At 45.9% G+C, this 20000-nt stretch overlaps 6 protein-coding genes across 8 annotated transcripts in view; 5 read left to right on the forward strand and 1 right to left on the reverse strand.

The window, feature by feature from the left end:
- The window catches only part of LOC123509318, a 1308-nt gene extending 634 nt beyond the window's left edge, over window positions 1-674 (forward strand). The window contains exon 2 of the mRNA XM_045263546.1: window positions 1-674. This exon is cut by the window's left edge and continues 236 nt beyond it. Within this exon, the coding sequence (XP_045119481.1) occupies window positions 1-580 (580 nt within the window). The 3' untranslated portion in view covers window positions 581-674.
- A 1462-nt stretch (window positions 675-2136) lies between these two features.
- Window positions 2137-3633, forward strand: LOC123509317. Its single transcript, XM_045263545.1, has 2 exons — window positions 2137-2292; window positions 2535-3633. Exons 1-2 carry the CDS (start codon window positions 2260-2262, stop codon window positions 3348-3350), a joined length of 849 nt encoding a protein of 282 aa, XP_045119480.1. The 5' UTR covers window positions 2137-2259; the 3' UTR covers window positions 3351-3633.
- A 1331-nt stretch (window positions 3634-4964) lies between these two features.
- Window positions 4965-6429, forward strand: LOC123509314. Its single transcript, XM_045263542.1, is given in 3 exon segments — window positions 4965-5095; window positions 5339-5724; window positions 5726-6429. Coding segments are annotated over 3 exon segments (846 nt in total). The 5' UTR covers window positions 4965-5062; the 3' UTR covers window positions 6153-6429.
- A 491-nt stretch (window positions 6430-6920) lies between these two features.
- On the forward strand, window positions 6921-9250 carry LOC123509315. The gene is made up of 2 exons (XM_045263543.1): window positions 6921-7073; window positions 8671-9250. Exons 1-2 carry the CDS (start codon window positions 7041-7043, stop codon window positions 8959-8961), a joined length of 324 nt encoding a protein of 107 aa, XP_045119478.1. The 5' UTR covers window positions 6921-7040; the 3' UTR covers window positions 8962-9250.
- A 3067-nt stretch (window positions 9251-12317) lies between these two features.
- Window positions 12318-14277, forward strand: LOC123509290. Its single transcript, XM_045263495.1, has 3 exons — window positions 12318-12380; window positions 12739-13059; window positions 13405-14277. The coding sequence occupies exons 1-3, from the start codon at window positions 12327-12329 to the stop codon at window positions 13675-13677; spliced, it is 648 nt and encodes a 215-aa protein (XP_045119430.1). The 5' UTR covers window positions 12318-12326; the 3' UTR covers window positions 13678-14277.
- A 1294-nt stretch (window positions 14278-15571) lies between these two features.
- Window positions 15572-18307, reverse strand: LOC123509289 (peritrophin-48-like). 3 transcript variants are annotated; one of them, XM_045263492.1, is made up of 2 exons: window positions 18236-18307; window positions 15572-16569 (listed from the first exon to the last, which is right to left on the reverse strand). In XM_045263492.1, exons 1-2 carry the CDS (start codon window positions 18287-18289, stop codon window positions 15703-15705), a joined length of 921 nt encoding a protein of 306 aa, XP_045119427.1. In that variant the 5' UTR covers window positions 18290-18307; the 3' UTR covers window positions 15572-15702. The 3 variants fall into 3 exon arrangements, with proteins under 3 accessions (XP_045119427.1, XP_045119428.1, XP_045119429.1); XM_045263493.1 differs by having other exon boundaries at window positions 18239-18297; XM_045263494.1 differs by lacking the exon at window positions 18236-18307 and adding an exon at window positions 17405-17438.
- Window positions 18308-20000: the final 1693 nt, after the last annotated feature.

Below are 20000 nucleotides of genomic sequence, written 5' to 3' on the forward strand. Positions count from 1 at the left end.
CCTGTTGTGTACAAAGCCTTTGGTTTTCATAGCTGATCCCTTTGACTGCAATGTGTACTACATATGTGATGCTTCCAATAACCCTCGAGGACCCTACCACTGTGACGCCGATAAACAGTACTTCAACGGAGAGAAGTGCACCTCTGACGAGAGTCAGTGCTGCAAAGACCACTGCACGCCCTACTGCAACACGGTGGGTACACAGATCATCGATCCCACTGACTGCAAAAGCTACTACGTCTGCGTGGAGGAGGGCCCGGCGGACCCAAAGTACCACTACAAGTGTGATAATGGCTGGAACTTTGACATCGCCTCTGGCCACTGCACGTCGTCCGCCTCCTGTGTTATCTTGTGTGGGTCAACTGGTTCACCTGGTGGTGGCGGCAGCACACCTTTACCAGGCTGCACGTCCTCCATGATTTGTCCCAGCAACGGCAACTTTCCCATGTGCAACTACTGCTACACAGACTACTTCCACTGTGAAAGCAGCAGCCAGGCAGCCGTGGTCCAGGCCTGCCCTAATGGAATGCTCTTTGATCCCACCTCACATTACTGCCTCACCAACTGCCCCCAGTACTAACCGTACCTGCCCCCTCCGCTGCCCCAACTGTCCCTGGCCCTAACTGCCCCTGGCCTAGCGAAATGTTAGGAAATAACTGCTTCTGCTATACTAACAATCCCTACTGGCCTACTACTTCTACTACTACTACTACTACTACTACTACTACTACTACTACTACTACTACTACTACCACTACTACTACTTCCACTACTATTATTACTCTTTTTACTGCTGCTAACAGGTAAAAGTTTGATGCAAGGTGTATAGATGTATGTAATTCAAAATAAAAACGTGTACTGAAAAGATACTAATACGTTTTATTCTCTCTCTCTCTCTCTCTCTCTCTCTCTCTCTCTTCTCTTATACAATAAGGGCTTTTCACGGAATTACGGGCTAGAGGAGGTATTTAGGGTACCTCCAATGTGAAAGCACAACTGTTAGGAATCCGTTACTCACAGCCCTTCCTACACTCCGACCGTCACAAGGATTCAAACTCGTGCGATTTGGAACCTCTTGGACCCTGAAGCGCGCGTGGTCTCTCTCTCTCTCTCTCTCTCTCTCTCTCTGTCTCTCTCTGAATTTGAAAAAGGAAATAGACATACAACACCTTCCTGTCCACACCTTCCATTCTTACACCTGGCTACCTCGCTCTACACTGTGAGTGGTGGTGGTGGTGGTGGTGGTGGTGGTGGTGGCGTTTATTCAAAGGGTTAAAAGTTCACCACAGCACATCTATTTTTTACTTTCTTTCTTTCTCTCTTCCTTTGTTTTTTTTTCCTTTTTCACTTCTTTCTTCGTATTCCCTTAGTTCTTTCATCTTCACCTTTTTCTTTTTTTTTCCTTTATTGTTCTTGTTTCGTATTAACCTGTAAAGACAACGAAAACATACCACAGCACGTCTGGACACAGCCTCACACCACCACAATACCAGCACGAGACGTACCAGCATCGAATACACCAGAAAACACAGCAAACATATACCACAGCGCGTGAGGACACATCTAGTGCTTTGGGAGTGTGTTTGGCTAGTGCAAAACCAATAGTTTTTTCTTCTTTCTTTTTTTCACTGGCCAAACTCTTCTCTGAAAACTAAGGCAGCATTTTTTCTGGTCTTTTTTTTTTCCAGCTGCTAAACAAACGGCTAGCCAAACACTCCACCATGATTCACACAATTACAGAGTTGAAATCAATTTTTTCACAGTCACAAGGCATTTGCGTTTTCTATATTTTCGTTTTCTTTCCAAAATTCCCACAACCGCGATGCACAACACTCGTTAGCCAATGTAGACACCTATCCCTTTCTTTCTCTTTCTCTCACTCTCTCTCTCTCTCTCTCTCTCTCTCTGCTCTCTTTGTGGTGTATGTGGCGTCTTGCACAGCTGGTTCCTTTCCCCTCCCTCGTTCTATCCACCGCCACCCGCTCCCCTGGCGCCACCTGTAATGCAGTGCCCACGTGTCTAAAAACAGTTGCTATGGTAATGACAATCGCTCTTCTAATTGGTTCCTTATTTGCCAATGAGAGGACGGGACAGTGTGTGTGTGTGTGTGTGTGTGTGTGTGTGTGTGTGTGTGTGTGTGTGTGTGTGTGTGTGTGTGTGTGTGTGTGTGTGTGTGTGTGGTACTGTGACCTTGGTACACGAGGCATATAAAGAGGAGGTGAGCGAGGCGGAGTTCTACAACTTTCTTCACCAGACAACATGAAAACCCTTCTGCTTACTGCCACGCTAATGGTGAGTCCCTGCCAATACTGCTGCTGCTACTACTACTATAGTCTACTGAAGGAAGGCGTGTTCCTGGTCTCTAACCAGAGCCTCTAACAGACCTTGCATCCCTCAGTACCTGCTTCACTTCCATCACATCCCTCTGACATATCCTGTCCTGTCCTGAATTCCTACCCTAGGGATTTCCTCTGCCTGTTGCCGCATCTCTAAGGGCTGCACTACTAACAAGGCGTCTGTGTGTCTCCCTGCAGGTGGCGAGTGCTGTCCTGGTGCTGGCCGCAACTGACGAGTGTACCGTGAGCTGTGAAGGTCACAACCCCGGGGACAAGGTGGCAGACCCTTACAACTGCACTCAGTACTACATGTGTCTGGTGGACGGCGACTACACAGAAAAACCCATCCCCTGCGATCCAGGGTCACACTTCGAGGCGGGCAAATGCCAGGGCACGGCCGAATGCACCCCTCAGTGCGTTCCAAAAGACTGTAACCTGTTGTGTACAAAGCCTTTGGTTTTCATAGCTGATCCCTTTGACTGCAATGTGTACTACATATGTGATGCTTCCAATAACCCTCGAGGACCCTACCACTGTGACGCCGATAAACAGTACTTCAACGGAGAGAAGTGCACCTCTGACGAGAGTCAGTGCTGCAAAGACCACTGCACGCCCTACTGCAACACGGTGGGTACACAGATCATCGATCCCACTGACTGCAAAAGCTACTACGTCTGCGTGGAGGAGGGCCCGGCGGACCCAAAGTACCACTACAAGTGTGATAATGGCTGGAACTTTGACATCGCCTCTGGACACTGCACGTCGTCCGCCTCCTGTGTTATCTTGTGTGGGTCAACTGGTTCACCTGGTGGTGGCGGCAGCACACCTTTACCAGGCTGCACGTCCTCCATGATTTGTCCCAGCAACGGCAACTTTCCCATGTGCAACTACTGCTACACAGACTACTTCCACTGTGAAAGCAGCAGCCAGGCAGCCGTGGTCCAGGCCTGCCCTAATGGAATGCTCTTTGATCCCACCTCACATTACTGCCTCACCAACTGCCCCCAGTACTAACCGTACCTGCCCCCTCCGCTGCCCCAACTGTCCCTGGCCCTAACTGCCCCTGGCCTGGCGAAATGTTAGGAAATAACTGCTTCTGCTATACTAACAATCCCTACTGGCCTACTACTTCTACTACTACTACTACTACTACTACTACTACTACTACTACTACTACTACTACTACTACTACTTCCACTACTATTATTACTCTTTTTACTGCTGCTAACAGGTAAAAGTTTGATGCAAGGTGTATAGATGTATGTAATTCAAAATAAAAACGTGTACTGAAAAGATACTAATACGTTTTATTCTCTCTCTCTCTCTCTCTCTCTCTCTCTCTCTCTCTTTCTCTTATACAATAAGGGCTTTTCACGGGAATTACGGGCTAGAGGAGGTATTTAGGGTACCTCCAATGTGAAAGCACAACTGTTAGGAATCCGTTACTCACAGCCCTTCCTACACTCCGACCGTCACAAGGATTCAAACTCGTGCGATTTGGAACCTCTTGGACCCTGAACCGCGCGTGGTCTCTCTCTCTCTCTCTCTCTCTCTCTCTCTCTCTCTCTCTCTCTCTCTCTCTCTCTCTCTCTGAATTTGAAAAAGGAAATAGACATACAACACCTTCCTGTCCACACCTTCCATTCTTACACCTGGCTACCTCGCTCTACACTGTGAGTGGTGGTGGTGGTGGTGGTGGTGGTGGTGGTGGCGTTTATTCAAAGGGTTAAAAGTTCACCACAGCACATCTAAACACACCCCTTTACCTTTTTTTTCTATTTTTTACTTTCTTTCTTTCTCTCTTCCTTTGTTTTTTTTTTCTTTTCACTTCCTTCTTCGCATTCCCTTAGTTCTTTCATCTTCACCTTTTTCTTTTTTTTCCTTTATTGTTCTTGTTTCGTATTAACCTGTAAAGACAACGAAAACATACCACAGCACGTCTGGACACAGCCTCACACCACCACAATACCAGCACGAGACGTACCAGCATCGAATACACCAGAAAACACAGCAAACATATACCACAGCGCGTGAGGACACATCTAGTGCTTTGGGAGTGTGTTTGGCTAGTGCAAAACCAATAGTTTTTTCTTCTTTCTTTTTTTCACTGGCCAAACTCTTCTCTGAAAACTAAGGCAGCATTTTTTCTGGTCTTTTTTTTTTCCAGCTGCTAAACAAACGGCTAGCCAAACACTCCACCATGATTCACACAATTACAGAGTTAAAATCAATCTTTTCACAGTCACAAGGCATTTGCGTTTTCTATATTTTCGTTTTCTTTCCAAAATTCCCACAACCGCGATGCACAACACTCGTTAGCCAATGTAGACACCTATCCCTTTCTTTCTCTTTCTCTCACTCTCTCTCTCTCTCTCTCTCTCTCTCTGCTCTCTTTGTGGTGTATGTGGCGTCTTGCACAGCTGGTTCCTTTCCTCCTCGTTCTATCCACCGCCACCCGCTCCCCTGGCGCCACCTGTAATGCAGTGCCCACGTGTCTAAAAACAGTTGCTATGGTAATGACAATCGCTCTTCTAATTGGTTCCTTATCTGCCAATGAGAGGACGGGACAGTGTGTGTGTGTGTGTGTGTGTGTGTGTGTGTGTGTGTGTGTGTGTGTGTGTGTGTGTGTGTGTGTGTGTGTGTGTGTGTACTGTGACCTTGGTACACGAGGCATATAAAGAGGAGGTGAGCGAGGCGGAGTTCTACAACTTTCTTCACCAGACAACATGAAAACCCTTCTGCTTACTGCCACGCTAATGGTGAGTCCCTGCCAATACTGCTGCTGCTACTACTACTATAGTCTACTGAAGGAAGGCGTGTTCCTGGTCTCTAACCAGAGCCTCTAACAGACCTTGCATCCCTCAGTACCTGCTTCACTTCCATCACATCCCCTCTGACATATCCTGTCCTGTCCTGAATTCCTACCCTAGGGATTTCCTCTGCCTGTTGCCGCATCTCTAAGGGCTGCACTACTAACAAGGCGTCTGTGTGTCTCCCTGCAGGTGGCGAGTGCTGTCCTGGTGCTGGCCGCAACTGACGAGTGTACCGTGAGCTGTGAAGGTCACAACCCCGGGGACAAGGTGGCAGACCCTTACAACTGCACTCAGTACTACATGTGTCTGGTGGACGGCGACTACACAGAAAAACCCATCCCCTGCGATCCAGGGTCACACTTCGAGGCGGGCAAATGCCAGGGCACGGGCGAATGCACCCCTCAGTGCGTTCCAAAAGACTGTAACCTGTTGTGTACAAAGCCTTTGGATCTAGTGGCTGATCCTTTAGACTGCAATGTGTATTACATATGTGATGCTTCCAATAACCCTCGAGGGCCCTACCACTGTGACGCCGATAAACAGTACTTCAACGGAGAGAAGTGCACCTCTGACGAGTCAGTGCTGCAAAGACCACTGCACGCCCTACTGCAACACGGTGGGTACACAGATCATCGATCCCACTGACTGCAAAAGCTACTACGTCTGCGTGGAGGAGGGCCCGGCGGACCCAAAGTACCACTACAAGTGTGATAATGGCTGGAACTTTGACATCGCCTCTGGACACTGCACGTCGTCCGCCTCCTGTGTTATCTTGTGTGGGTCAACTGGTTCACCTGGTGGTGGCGGCAGCACACCTTTACCAGGCTGCACGTCCTCCATGATTTGTCCCAGCAACGGCAACTTTCCCATGTGCAACTACTGCTACACAGACTACTTCCACTGTGAAAGCAGCAGCCAGGCAGCCGTGGTCCAGGCCTGCCCTAATGGAAAGCTCTTTGATCCCACCTCACATTACTGCCTCACCAACTGCCCCCAGTACTAACCGTACCTGCCCCCTCCGCTGCCCCAACTGTCCCTGGCCCTAACTGCCCCTGGCCTAGCGAAATGTTAGGAAATAACTGCTTCTGCTATACTAACAATCCCTACTGGCCTACTACTTCTACTACTACTACTACTACTACTACTACTACTACTACTACTACTACTACTACTACTTCCACTACTATTATTACTCTTTTTACTGCTGCTAACAGGTAAAAGTTTGATGCAAGGTGTATAGATGTATGTAATTCAAAATAAAAACGTGTACTGAAAAGATACTAATACGTTTTATTCTCTCTCTCTCTCTCTCTCTCTCTCTCTCTCTCTCTTATACAATGGGGGCTTTTCACGGGAATTACGGGCTAGAGGAGGTATTTAGGGTACCTCCAATGTGAAAGCACAACTGTTAGGAATCCGTTGCTCCGAGGAAAGAAAGCCCTTCCTACACTCCGACCGTCGCAAGGATTCGACCACGTTTGATTTGGAACCTCTTGGACCACGAAACGCACGTACTCTCTCTCTCTCTCTCTCTCTCTCTCTCTCTCTCTCTCTCTTTGTGGTGTATGCGCCATCTTACACAGCTGGTTCCTTTCCCCTCCCTCGTTCTATCCACCGCCACCCGCTCCCTTGGCGCCACCTGTAATGCAGTGCCCACGTGTCTAAAAACAGTTGCCATGGTAACGACGATCGCTCTTCTAATTGGCTCCTTATCTGCTAATGAGAGGACGGGATAGTGTGTGTGTGTGTGTGTGTGTGTGTGTGTGTGTGTGTGTGTGTGTGTGTGTGTGTGTGTGTGTGTGTGTGTGTGTGGTACCGTGACCTTGGTACACGGGGCATATAAAGAGGAGGTGAGAGAGGTGGAGTTTTACATCTTTCTTCACCAGACAACATGAAGACACTTCTGCTTACTGCCACGCTAATGGTGAGTCCCTGCCAATACTGCTGCTGCTCCTGCTGCTGCTGCTGCTACTACTACTACTACTACTACTACTACTACTACTACTACTACTACTACTACTACTACTACTACTACTACTACTACTACTACTACTACTACTACTACTACTACTACTACTACTACTACTACTACTAGTACTGGCACAAAGCTTTGATTTGAAAACTGCACTCCTACGGTTTCTATCCTCCTCTTTGCAACTTTATCTCAAGTTTCCTTTCTGACCGTTCTATTACAGCCGTGGTAAACGGCCACTGCTCTTCTAAATTTAAGATAGTGGTGTTCTTCAGGGTTCTGTCCTGTCACCCACTCTCTTTCTATTACTTTTTAATGATCGTCTTAACCAAACTTCTTGCCCTATCCACTCCTATGCTGATGATACCACCCTACATCTCTCGACGTCTTTTAAGAGATGACCACCCCTTCAGGAAGTCAACAGATCACGCAGAGACGCCGTAGAACTCCTGACGTCTTATCTTTCTAAGAGTTCTGATTGGGGCAGAGAAAACTTAGAAGTGTTCAATGCCTCAAAAACTCAATTCCTCCATCTATCAAGCGGACACAACCTTCCACACAACTATCCCCTCTTCTTCAGTGACACTCAACTGTCTCCCTCTTCCACACTGAATATCCTCGGTCTGTCCTTCACTCATACTGTCCTTCACTGCAAACTTCACATCTCATCTCTTGCTAAAACACCTTCTATGAAGTTAGGCGTTCTGCAGCGTCTCCGTCAGTTTTTCTCGCCCTCCAACAGCTAACTCTGTACCAGGGCCTGATCCGCCCCTGTGTGGAGTACTCTTAGCATGTTTGGGGGGGGGGGTTCCAGTCACACAGTTTTATTAGATAGGGTGGAATCAAAAGCTTTTCGTCTCACCAACTCCCCTCCTCTGATAGACTGTCTTCAGCCTCTTTCTCACCACAATGTTGCATCTCTTGCTATCTTTTATCGCTATTTTCATGCTAAATGTTCTACTGATCTTGCTAACTGCATGCCTCCCCTCCTCCCCTACCCTCGCTGCACAAGTATTTCTTCCTCTCATCCTTATTCTGTCAAACTCTCTAATGCAAGAGTTAACCAGTACTCTCAATCATTCATACCTTTCACTGGTAAACTCTGGAGCTCCTACGACTTGAGTTCTTTTAAGAGGGAGGTTTCAAGACATTTGTTCCTTAGATCTGGCTAACTCTACTTATCTTTAAGGGAACCAACAATTAAGTTAGCCTTTTTTTTGTTGCCTTTGGTCAGCTTACCCTTTTGCATTAAAACTACTACTACTACTACTACTACTACTACTACTACTACTACTACTACTATTAGTACTACTACTACTACTGCTACTACTACTACTATAGTCAACTGAAAGAAGACGTGCACCTGGCCCCTAGGTAGAGCCTGTAACAGACCTTGCATCCCTCAGTACCCTGATTCCCCTCCATCGCATCTCCTCTGAGATATCCCTTCCTGTCCTGTCCTGATTTCCTACCCTAAGGATTTCTACTGTCTGTTGCCGCATCTCTAAGGGCTGCACTATTAACAAGGCGTCTGTGTGTCTCCCTGCAGGTGACGAGTGCTGTCGCCCACACAGAAATACCGACTGCCTGCGACCCAGAGTCACACTTCGTGAATGGCATGTGCCAAGCCAAGGACGATTGCACCTCCAACTGCGTCGCCCCGAAAGCCTGCAACCTGTTGTGTTCGCAACCTTTGGATATCGTTGGTGACGCCTTAGACTGCACTGTGTACTATATATGCGATGCTTCCAATACACCTCAAGGGCCCTTCCATTGTGACACCGAAGCACCGTACTTCAACGGAGAGAAGTGCACTACTGACGAGAGCCAATGCTGCTAAGACATCTGCGCAGGGGTCCGAGAAACTTTAGCAACAGCGGAGCAACCTCCACCCGCGAAATGATATCCATGAACGCATAGAAGGACACCGTTGCCATGGTTACGAGGTTGCTATCAGGTTGCTGGGAACACTACGTCTCGAGGTGGTGTTACTGTCTTATATATAAATTTATGTTCACAAAACATTTCTATTAGCTTGTCACAAACCTTACCAACAAGAAAGGATTGTTTTGTAATGCACAAAGTGAAAACTTACATGGAACATCAAAAATAAAGCAGAGATGAGATCAGCCGCAGGTGTCGGTGACTCGGCCGCTTCTTCTTGTGACCCTTTTAGCTTGCGTGTTTGTTTCAATGTGATACTTATGTTTCCACTCCTGTATTGCCTGCTATAATGGATACCATATCTTTGTATTTATAAACGATCATGTCATGAGGATCACCTTGACTCCGTGGCACTGACTGATAGTGAACTACTAATGAATGCCGCTTCCGTCGGCATGAACTACTTGCTTTGGAACTTCATCTGGCAGAGGACTCAATGACTCAGTGGGGCATACCCAGATTTTACTTCGCTTATTGACTATATGTACACCAAAGCAAACTCTTGTTTCATAAATAGATGGGTTTTCAACGCTGCCAATACCAACCCATTCCAACCCACCCTCATCTTAATGTTTCCATTTCTCAGCAATATAAAGCAAAGAAATAAAACATATTCCAGCAGTTAGGTCACGAAATAGAACAATACCCATACAAAACATACTGGACATGTAAGTCACTAATGTCCAAAAAAAGGTGAACAAAAAGATTTTCTTTTATTTACTCAAAGCAATGCCCAAAACATTAACTGATTCCACATGCAATTTGGTCAAGATGAAACAATAAGCAAACAGTTCACTGTGTTTGCTGCCATAAGCCAACACTTGACACACCTGCGACATTCAAACAATATATATATATATATATATATATATATATATATATATATATATATATATATATATATATATATATATATATATATATATATATATATATATATTATATTTGTCCTATTTTTGGTTTACCGCCTGCCTGAAATCACACTCCGAGGCTACACCTCGCCTCAATGTCGGCGACTCCTTGTGTCCTTGTTTTTTTGTTGGGTTCCTTAGCTGTGATAAAAGCATGGTGAGGCCTGCTGACTGTGTTGAGTGGTAGCTGTGGGCACGTGACGCTGTATCAGTGTTGATGAGCAATGTCATATGATTTCCTCAGCCCTGGAGTAGGGATAGCATAAAGCCGCCTTATGACTGGCTGCCTGTCCTCGTAACGAAACGGTAGTGACGTATCAGCCCTGGCAGCCAATGAGCACTCTTAGGCGGGCTAACGAACTTCTCCCGCCAACAATAACAAATCTTTGTGGATGCCATTTCACGAGGTCTGCTATGTGAGCGAGAGGTTGGTATGGAGGTTGTTCGTACCAACATAGACGACAACCTGCTTCTTGGATCAGGCTCTTGTACGCCTCACTGGGATCATTAGTCCCACTGACTGCCACAGCTATTACAACTGCATGACGGAGGGCCCGGCAGACTCAAAGTACCACTACCAGTGTGATAATGGTTGGTTCTCTGACATCGCCTCTGGCCACTGCACGTCGTCCGCCTCCTGTGTTATCTTGTGTGGGGGGTCAACTGGTTCACCTGGTGGCGGCGGCAACACACGTCCTCCATGATTTGTCCCGGCAACGGCAACTTTCCCATGTGCAACTTCTGCTACACAGACTACTTCCACTGTGAAAGCAGCAGCCAGGCAGCCGTGGTCCAGGCCTGCCCTAATGGAATGCTCTTTGATCCCACCTCACATTACTGCCTCACCAACTGCCCCCAGTACTAACCGTACCTGCCCCCTCCGCTGCCCCAACTGCCCCTGGCCCTAACTGCCCCTGGCCTAACGAAATGTTAGGAAATAACTGCTTCTGCTATACTAACAATCCCTACTGGCCTACTACTTCTACTACTACTACTACTACTACTATTATTACTGCTAACTAGTAAAGGTTCAATGTAAGGTGGATAGATGTATGTAACTGAAAAGAGTGTACTAAAAATACATGAGTATGTTTTGATCTCTCTCTCTCTCTCTCTCTCTCTCTCTCTCTCTCTCTCTCACCAGAATCAATGGACTGTATTTTGCGTACCTCATATCTGAAAGCCCAGCCGTTAGCAAACCATTACCTCGATGAAATGAAGCCCTTCCTACACTCCGACCGTGGCCAAGATTCAAACCCGTGCACTTGAGACCCATCGGACCCCAAAACGTCCGTGGTTCCTTTCTCTCTCTCTCTCTCTCTCTCTCTCTCTCTACACAGCCTTACACCCCCACAACACCTGCAGAAGACTTACCACTATCACACGCACCAGAAGGGACAAGAGACATAGACAAGTGCTGGCTCGGAACACGGGACGAGGTAGATGCGTGCCAAGACGGTCACGGAAAACCACACACGCGAAAAATGAACGTGTTTTTTTTGGATCATGTATTCCATTGGCTTAAGTCAATTGGGCGTGCCTCGAATATCATCTCTCTCTCTCTCTCTCTCTCTCTCTCTCTCTCTCTCTCTCTCTTTGTGGTGTATGTGGCGTCTTGCACAACTGGTTCCTTTCCTTTCCCTCATTCTATCCACCGCCACCTGTAATGCAGTGCCCACGTGTCTAAAAACAGCCATGGTGACGACAATCGCTCTTCTAATTGGTTCCTTATCTGCCAATGAGAGGAGGGGACAGTGTGTGTGTGTGTGTGTGTGTGTGTGTGTGTGTGTGTGTGTGTGTGTGTGTGTGTGTGTGTGTGTGTGTGTGTGTGTGTGTGTGTGTGATGATATGTACAATTTGGGAGATGAAGATGATGATGATGATGATGATGATGGTGATGATGATGATGGTGAGGAGGAGGAGGAGGAGGAGGAGGAGGAGGAGGAGGAGGAGGAGGAGGAGGAGGAGGAGGAGGAAGAAGACGACGACGATGAACAAGAACAACAACAACAACAACAACAACAAAACAATAAGACGCAGAACAAATACCAAAAAAGATAAACAAAAATGGGAAACACACACGTGGCTGCTCACACACACACACACACACACACACACACACACACACACACACACACACACACACACACACACACACACACACACACAAACACATCCAGGAAAACAGATTAGAGACGCAAGCATGATGCAAGACCCAGCCTGTTCTCTACCACGACCCCTCCCCTCCTCCTACCATTAGCTCACATCGCCCCCCCGCATCCCCTCTCTCAAGCCACCCTACCGTAACCTTGACATTACTTGATATAAGACAGTACGTGGAAGCAACTCAATGTATCTTGCACACACCATGAATACATTACAATTCTTCATAGCCGCTCTACTGGTGAGAATGTTCTACTACTACAACTACTGCTAATGCTAATGCTAACACTATTCTGTCTTATCTCTTGCTTTTCATAGGGGATTAGTGTGTTGTTTGGGGTTTCCAAGAGTGTTTTGGTGGTTCCAGTGATAGTTTGACAGTTTAACAGGCTGCAGTAAAAGTTATTGGTGTTTTGAAGGGTGTTTTGATGGTTCCAGTGATAGTTTGACAGTTTAATAGCTGCAGTGGAAGTTATTGGTGTTTTGAAGGGTGTTTTGATGGTTCCAGTGACAGTTTAACGTGGAAATTATTAGGGTTTTTCAGTTGTTTTTAGCCCCACCCAGCAAAGACTCACATTAATGCCTCGGTCCGCCACCAGGTTCACACAGCAGCGGGAATCACCGCAGCTGGCCACTGCCTCCCAGATTGCTCTGGACACAACGCCGGGGACTTTGTGGCTGACCCTTACAACTGCACTCAATTCTACGTGTGTCTAGCTGACGAGTTGCCCTCAGACCACCCCGTGCCTTGCGTCTCTGGCCACTTCGAGAACGGCATCTGTCAAGGCACTGAGGACTGTACACCTCAGTGCCTCCCTTCACTGTGCCACATGACTTGTAACGAGCCATTAGACTTGATTTCTGAGCCCACAGCCTGTTCAATCTACTATGTATGTGATGCAGCGCTCCATCCCACACAGGTAAAGGCCATGCTCCCACATGTTGGGGTTTTCGAGGGCACTTTTCGTGGATGTTTAGTGAAAAGGGTGTAGTGGAAGTTATTGGGGCTTCCTAGGGTGTTTGTAATGGTTCCGATAGTCTAAGAGGATGTTTTTCATGGTTTCAATAGTTTAAGAAGGTGTAGTGGATGTTACTGATGTTTTCAAGGATGTTTTTCATGGTTGTACGGTCTAACACACTGTAGTGGAAGTTAATGAGATTTGCAAGGTTGCTTTCATGACATTACTACTACTACTACTACTACTACTACTACTACTACTACTACTACTACCACTACTACTACTACTATTTTCTATCCCCCACAGGAACTTCGATGTCCCTTCAACAAACCATACTTCGACGGGAAACTCTGCACCACTGACTCCGACGCCTGCTGCTCTGATCTTTGCACGCCCTATTGTCACCCAGGTTTTGTGCAGATTCCAGACCCACTCGACTGCCTGTGGTACTACATCTGCATTGAAACCGGCGCTCCAAACCCCGCCCTGCATTATAAGTGTGACGACGGGATGGTGTTTAATATTGGCTCGGGAAGGTGTGAATATTTCGCCACCTGCGTCACTCTTTGCCAAGCTTGACTCTCTCCTATCCTATGACCTTAAATGACCTGACCTGACCTAACCTGACTCTCTCTCTCTCACTGACCTGACCTGAGATATGACTTTCTTACCTAACATGTGATTCTCTCTGACCTGGCTAGATCTTTGGATACCTGACTTTACTTGACCTAATCTGACTTTGCCTGACTCTACACCTGACTTCACATGACACAACCTTCACAAACCTAACCTAATTTGACCTAACGTAACCTGACCTTTCTTAGTCCTATTCTAACTTATTACAACTTATCTTAATCTAACTTAACCAAATTTAACAAAACCAAACCAAAATATAACCTAACCAACCTCAACTCAAACCTTTAGCACAACGCAACACAACATCAATGAGAGAACATAATGGATAAACAAATATCTGAACATGTATATAAATGTATCATAAGGTATACATACATACACACATACATAAACGAGGGAGAAGAGAATACATCTTGATACATTTGCGGGTTTATTCACAATCATGCATCTAAATATACACTAGCTTTTACATACACATATACATACCTACAAATGAGTCGAATGAACGTCGCTGTATGCATGTATAAAATTCACTGGTTTTTGTATTATGTATTATTTCATGCATAACCTCATCAACTTCTTCATTTCATTCATTATACATTTCCTAAATACACGCAGTTATTTGAATCACAATCACTTCATTAACGTCCGAACTACTTATTCAATTAATTATATATACAAATCATACCTATATAATCAGACATTGCAATATACTTCTTTTATTGTTCTTTGTTACACTATTGTTCTTATTATTTCTAGTAACAGTAGTGGTAGTTGTAGAGGTAGTGGTAGTAGTGGTAAGGGTAGAGATAGTAGTAGTAGTAGTAGTAGTAGTTGTTGTTGTTGTCGTTGTTGTTGTTTTTGTTGTTTATCGCTTTTATTAACCGATAGAAGGAGAAGTAGAAAAAAAGTCAAAGGCAGTGATAGTCAAGATTAGGTAACATTAATTTGAGTAAGGTAAGGTAGGGTAAAGTTAGGCTAAATTACGCTAGCTGATATTAAATAAGATAACATACAGCAAAGTTAGGTCAGATTAGGCCAGGTCAGGTCAGGCAGGGTCAGGTCAGGCAAGGTCAGGTCAGGCAAGGTCAGGTCAGGCAAGGTCAGGGCACCACAGCAGAAACAACATTAGGGGAGCAGTTTTCTGGCCTCATACAGTAATGCTGGGTGGGATGGAACACCAGGCCATCAGGGCAGGTGTTAAGGGTGGCCTCAACCCCGACACTGCGGCAGTCCAGCTAACGCGGGTCACAGTATGGGCAGGACGGGGTGGTGGTCTTGCCTGGCTGCACGGTCCTGTTGCAGATTTTCACACACTCCGCGTCGCTGGTACACTCCCCTAGCTGGAGGTTGAAATTCTTGCCGTCCGGACAGTTGAACCCATATATCTCCTCATGAGCTGTATTATCCTCAATGCACAAATAGATCCGGTGGCAGTCATTTGGATCAGGGACGACTTTGCCCAAGTCATCAGTGGTACAGTACGACTCACATAGTTATCTTGCAAACAGGCAATACTGTGTTCAAGTTGGTAAATCTTTCTCAGACAAGAAGATTTTAGAAAGAGGAGTACCCCAAGGCAGTGTTTTAGGTCCTATTCTCTTCTGTATATATACTATCGAACTATCACACATACTAAGAAAACATGACATTGACTTCAAATTGTTTGCTGATGACACACAGTTTTACATGACCTTGAACAATGTAGATAATGTTGGAGGAAAGATAAAACTTATTATGTATGATGTTGGTAGATGGATGGAATCCAAGCACTTGAAACTTAATCAAAACAAGACTGAATGTTTGATAGTGGGTAAGAATAAGGACTTAAAAAAGATTGATATGTCCACATTATGTATTGGGTGAAGCAGAGTAAGGTTAGGTTAGGTTAGGTTAAATAAGATAAAATACAGCAAAGTTAGGTCAGGTTAGGCCAGGTCAGGTCAGGCAGGGTCAGGTCAGGCAAGGTCAGGGCACCACAGCAGAAACAACACTAGGGGAGCAGTTTTCTGGCTTGATACAGTAATGCTGGGTGGGATGGAACACCAAGCTACCAGGGCAGGTGTTGAGGGTGGCCTCGACTCCGGCACTGGGGCAGTTCAGATAGCGCGGGTCGCAGTATGGGCAGACTGGGAAGAAACCCGTTTCTGTGCAGGTGAGGGACTCGTTGCAGGTGGAGGAGGGCGGGGTGGTGGTGTTGGACGAGTTGCTGTTGCAGATTTTCACACACTCCGCATCGCTGGTACACTCCCCTAGCTGGAGGTTGAAATTCTTGCCGACCGGACAGTCAAACCCATATATCTCATCAGGAACTGCATCACCCTCAATGCACAAATAGAATCGGTGGCAGTCATTGGGATCAGGGACGACTTTGCCCAAGTCATCGGTGGTACAGTACGGCTTACATATCCTATGGCAACAGTTCGCATCGTCGTCTCCACATTTACTGCCATCGAAAAAGCTGTGTTCAGGAGGACACGTGAAGGGACCCTGAACTGACCCAGCGAAACAGACATGGTACTTGGAACAATCAATATCTGATATGTACTCCAGCTGACCACTACCGGCATCAAATTTACAGGTCAGCTTGCAGTCTAAGGGCTCACCACCACCACCACTGCCGCATGTATTCTCACATGGAGTCGTTTCTTCAACACAACCTCCCTGAGTTTCATTGAAGTATTTCCCTTCATCGCAGGGTACAGAGTGGTCCGACGGGATGCCGTCATCTAAACACACATAGTAGTAGGTGCAGTTATTAGGGTCTGCCACTTGGTCCAGGAAACTGTGTCCGGTGCAGTCTGGTGAGCAAAAATCTGACACCACGCCATGCGCCTGGGAAAGATTGACCAAGGTTACCGCTGATCACAGACACTAAACACCTCATTACATCTTTACAAGGCTGTCAGGTAATTAGTTTCTTTTTTTACAATGTAAGGTTTTTACGGGAATTACAGGCTAGAGGAGGTATTTTGGGTACTCCCTATGTGAAAGTCCACCCGTTAAGGAACCATTATCCCGAGTAAGGAAGCCCTTCCTACATTCGAACAATAGCCAGGATTCAAACCCATACACTTGATCCCTCCTTCCCCAAAACACGCGTGGTTCCGCTGTACCATGGCAAGAGGAGGAGGAGGAGGAGGAGGAGGAGGAGGAGGAGGAGGAGGAGGAGGAGGACCAGGAGGAGAGGAAAGATAAAGACAAGGAGGAGGAAAAGCAGTAATAGGAGGAATAGCAGTAAGAGAAGGAGGAGGAGGAGGAGGAATACAAAGGAATACAAAGGAAGGAACAGACAGCAACAGTCCTACTGGGCCTAACGAGGCTGTCTGTGTGCCTATGCTACCACCAGAGATGTTATAAGTTAGAGGGTGAAGGACATCAGGGTTCAAGGAAGAAGAAAAGAGGCCACAGGGAGAGAAAGTCAAAGATGTGATAGGAAAGATTGAAGGAGAAGTGACACTATCTGGTACAGTAACTACAAACAAACAAAGGATAGCTTATGAAGGCGCAAAGTACGTCAATTGAGGGGTTAATGTGAAGTGAATGTCCAACCTTTTTTTAAAAGTTTCTATCGTATTGCTAGGGACAACATGTGCTGGGAGAGAGTTCCACACATTTACAATTCTATTGAAGAAATAATGTTTTGCCTCGTCTGACCTGAAACGTTTACCTGTAATCTTGTAGCCATTATTTCTAGTGGTGTTGGAGCTGTCAATGGTGAGATAGTTGTTTACATTTATGTTATCAAAGCCCCGGAACATTTTAAATAGTTCAATCAAATCTCCTCGCATACGCCGCTTCTCTAAACTGAACAAGTTGAGTTCCCTCAAGCGCTCCTCGTAAGGCTTGTTTCGCAGTCGTGGGATCAATTTGGTGACTCTTCTTTGGACTCTCTCCAGGTTGTCTATATCTTTCCTATAGTGGGGTGACCAGAACTGGACACAGTATTCAAGATGAGGTCGGACGAGTGCATTAAACAATGTGAGAATAACCCCTTCTGATTTAAATTGAAAAGTTCTACCGATAAAAAGCTCATCTGCCACTTGTCTGACCAAGTGGCTAAGCGGTCCAGATCTGATTGTAGTTTTCTTTTCTCCTCCGACGTGACTACTTTATTCATTACTTTAGTATCATCAGCAAACTTACTTACTTTACAGGTGAGGCCCTCATCGATATCATTAACATAAATAAGGAAAAGAACCGGGCCAAGCACAGAGGAGGAGGAGGAGGAGGAGGAGAGGAAAGATAAAGACAAGGAGGAGGAAAAGCAATAATAGGAGGAGTAGCAGTATTAGAATTAGTAGAAACAGCAGTAGAAGTAAGAGAAGACGTAAGAGGAGGAAGAGGAGTGGAAGGAAATAAAAAAGTAAAGAAGGAAAAAACAAGAAAAAAGGTAAAGGGAGAAGGAGAGACGAATAACTAAAGTAAATTCGACACACACACATACACACAAACACACACACACACACACACACACACACACACACACAAACACACTTACCACCACCACCACCACTGCCACCACCACCACCATCAGCCCTTGCAGAGTCTTCATGGCTGCTAAACCTGAGGTAATATTGTAGGCTGGCTTGACCATGCCCCTTTATATAGAGCCAAACACACACACACACACACACACACGTACTATCTTTTGTATACGTAGGTGTTTCCGGTGATAGTGATTAGATAAAGTAGAAAAAAAAAGATCACCATTTCTCAGCTCCCCTGGGTAAGGTAAGGTTAGGTTAAGTTGGGCCAAGTTACGTTAGCTTAGTTTGAATAAGATAAGATTCAGAAAATTTAGGTTAGGTTAGGTTAGGTCAGGTCAGGTTAGGCAATGTTAGGGCCCCACAGCACACTCACACCGCAGGAACAGCATTAGGGGAGTAGTTTTCTGGCTTGATGCAATAATGCTAGGTGGGATGAAACGCCAGTTCACCGGGGGCATGTCTTGAGGGTGGCCTCGTCCCCGTGGTACAGTGGAACCCTGCGTGCTTTGACGTCCGAGGAGTCTCCAAGCGCACCGATTCGGATCCTGCCCACGGTCCGAGTGTAGGTTGGGCTTCCTCACTCGGGCAATGGTTTCCTAGCGGGTGGGCTTTGAGATAGGAGGTGCCACAAAAGTATCACCTTTACCCCAGAGATTCTCGTGAAAAGTCCACATGGTAGAAATAAAATAAATAAATAAATAAAAGGTTAGGCAGCGCGGGTCACAGTACGGACAGGCTGGGAAGTAACCCGTTTTGGTGCAGAGAGGTGATCAAACAAGTCGTTAACATTAAGCTGTGATGGATACCAAACTGAATCACTAAATTTGCTCACGTGTCCAAAAGTTCATTAAGACAGAAACAGAACTCGTTTACGAAAATACACACCTTTTATTGCGGTAACCGGGCTTGCAAGAGAGAACTGAAATAGCATAAGGCTGGTGGTTATCCTGCCTATCCCACTATCACATGACATATTGGATGCAAGTTTATACTGAAATGTATATACGGAATATTCCTGTTAGTCGTATTAATGGTAACTCACTCAATCAACTCGCCAGCAAGAAACTCCAGGTAACCTTTAACCACTTTCCAAACTGTTCCCACACACTGACTCCACAGCACGACCACCTCCCTGGACATAACGCTGGGTGACTGGTGACTGATCAGTGAAGATGACATCACTGTGACTAATGAATCACCACCACCACATGCACCAATTACCACACAAAGGGTCCATACAAAGCAATCCGTAAGATTAATCTATTCCCATATTCCATACAGAATCAGGACACTCCTACATCAACATTGTTCCATACAGAAGCCATTGTCAATACATGGGATTATATCAACAAGTTATTCAGAACAGTAACTCGACACGTTAGAAACAATACACTGTAGAAAGAAACATTAAATATACTTGGTATTTCACACCTGGGTTGTACACTACCCTCACCAATAATTCACCAACAACATATCTTTTTTTATGTTGTGGCCTATAGCGCCTGTAGGTTTTACTTGAAGAGTATGTATGGGAGGCGCTGTTCTGTCTCCGCCCATTAGTGGCGCAGGGAATTTTATTTATAGTGGTGGGCATATTAGGGCCCATATCACCACCCAAGTGCATCTTTGGTGTAACCACCTAGAACCTGCATGGGTATCATGGTGACATGTAGCTGACTTTAAACCACTCCACAAATGGCATAGTTTCAAGGCGGTACGTGGTGGGATTTGAACTTATGCGTGGACGTCTGCCCAATTCCACACGCTCACCATTCT

Source organism: Portunus trituberculatus, chromosome 26 (assembly GCF_017591435.1).
Source record: "Portunus trituberculatus isolate SZX2019 chromosome 26, ASM1759143v1, whole genome shotgun sequence".
In the NCBI taxonomy this organism is placed as follows: domain Eukaryota; kingdom Metazoa; phylum Arthropoda; class Malacostraca; order Decapoda; family Portunidae; genus Portunus; species Portunus trituberculatus.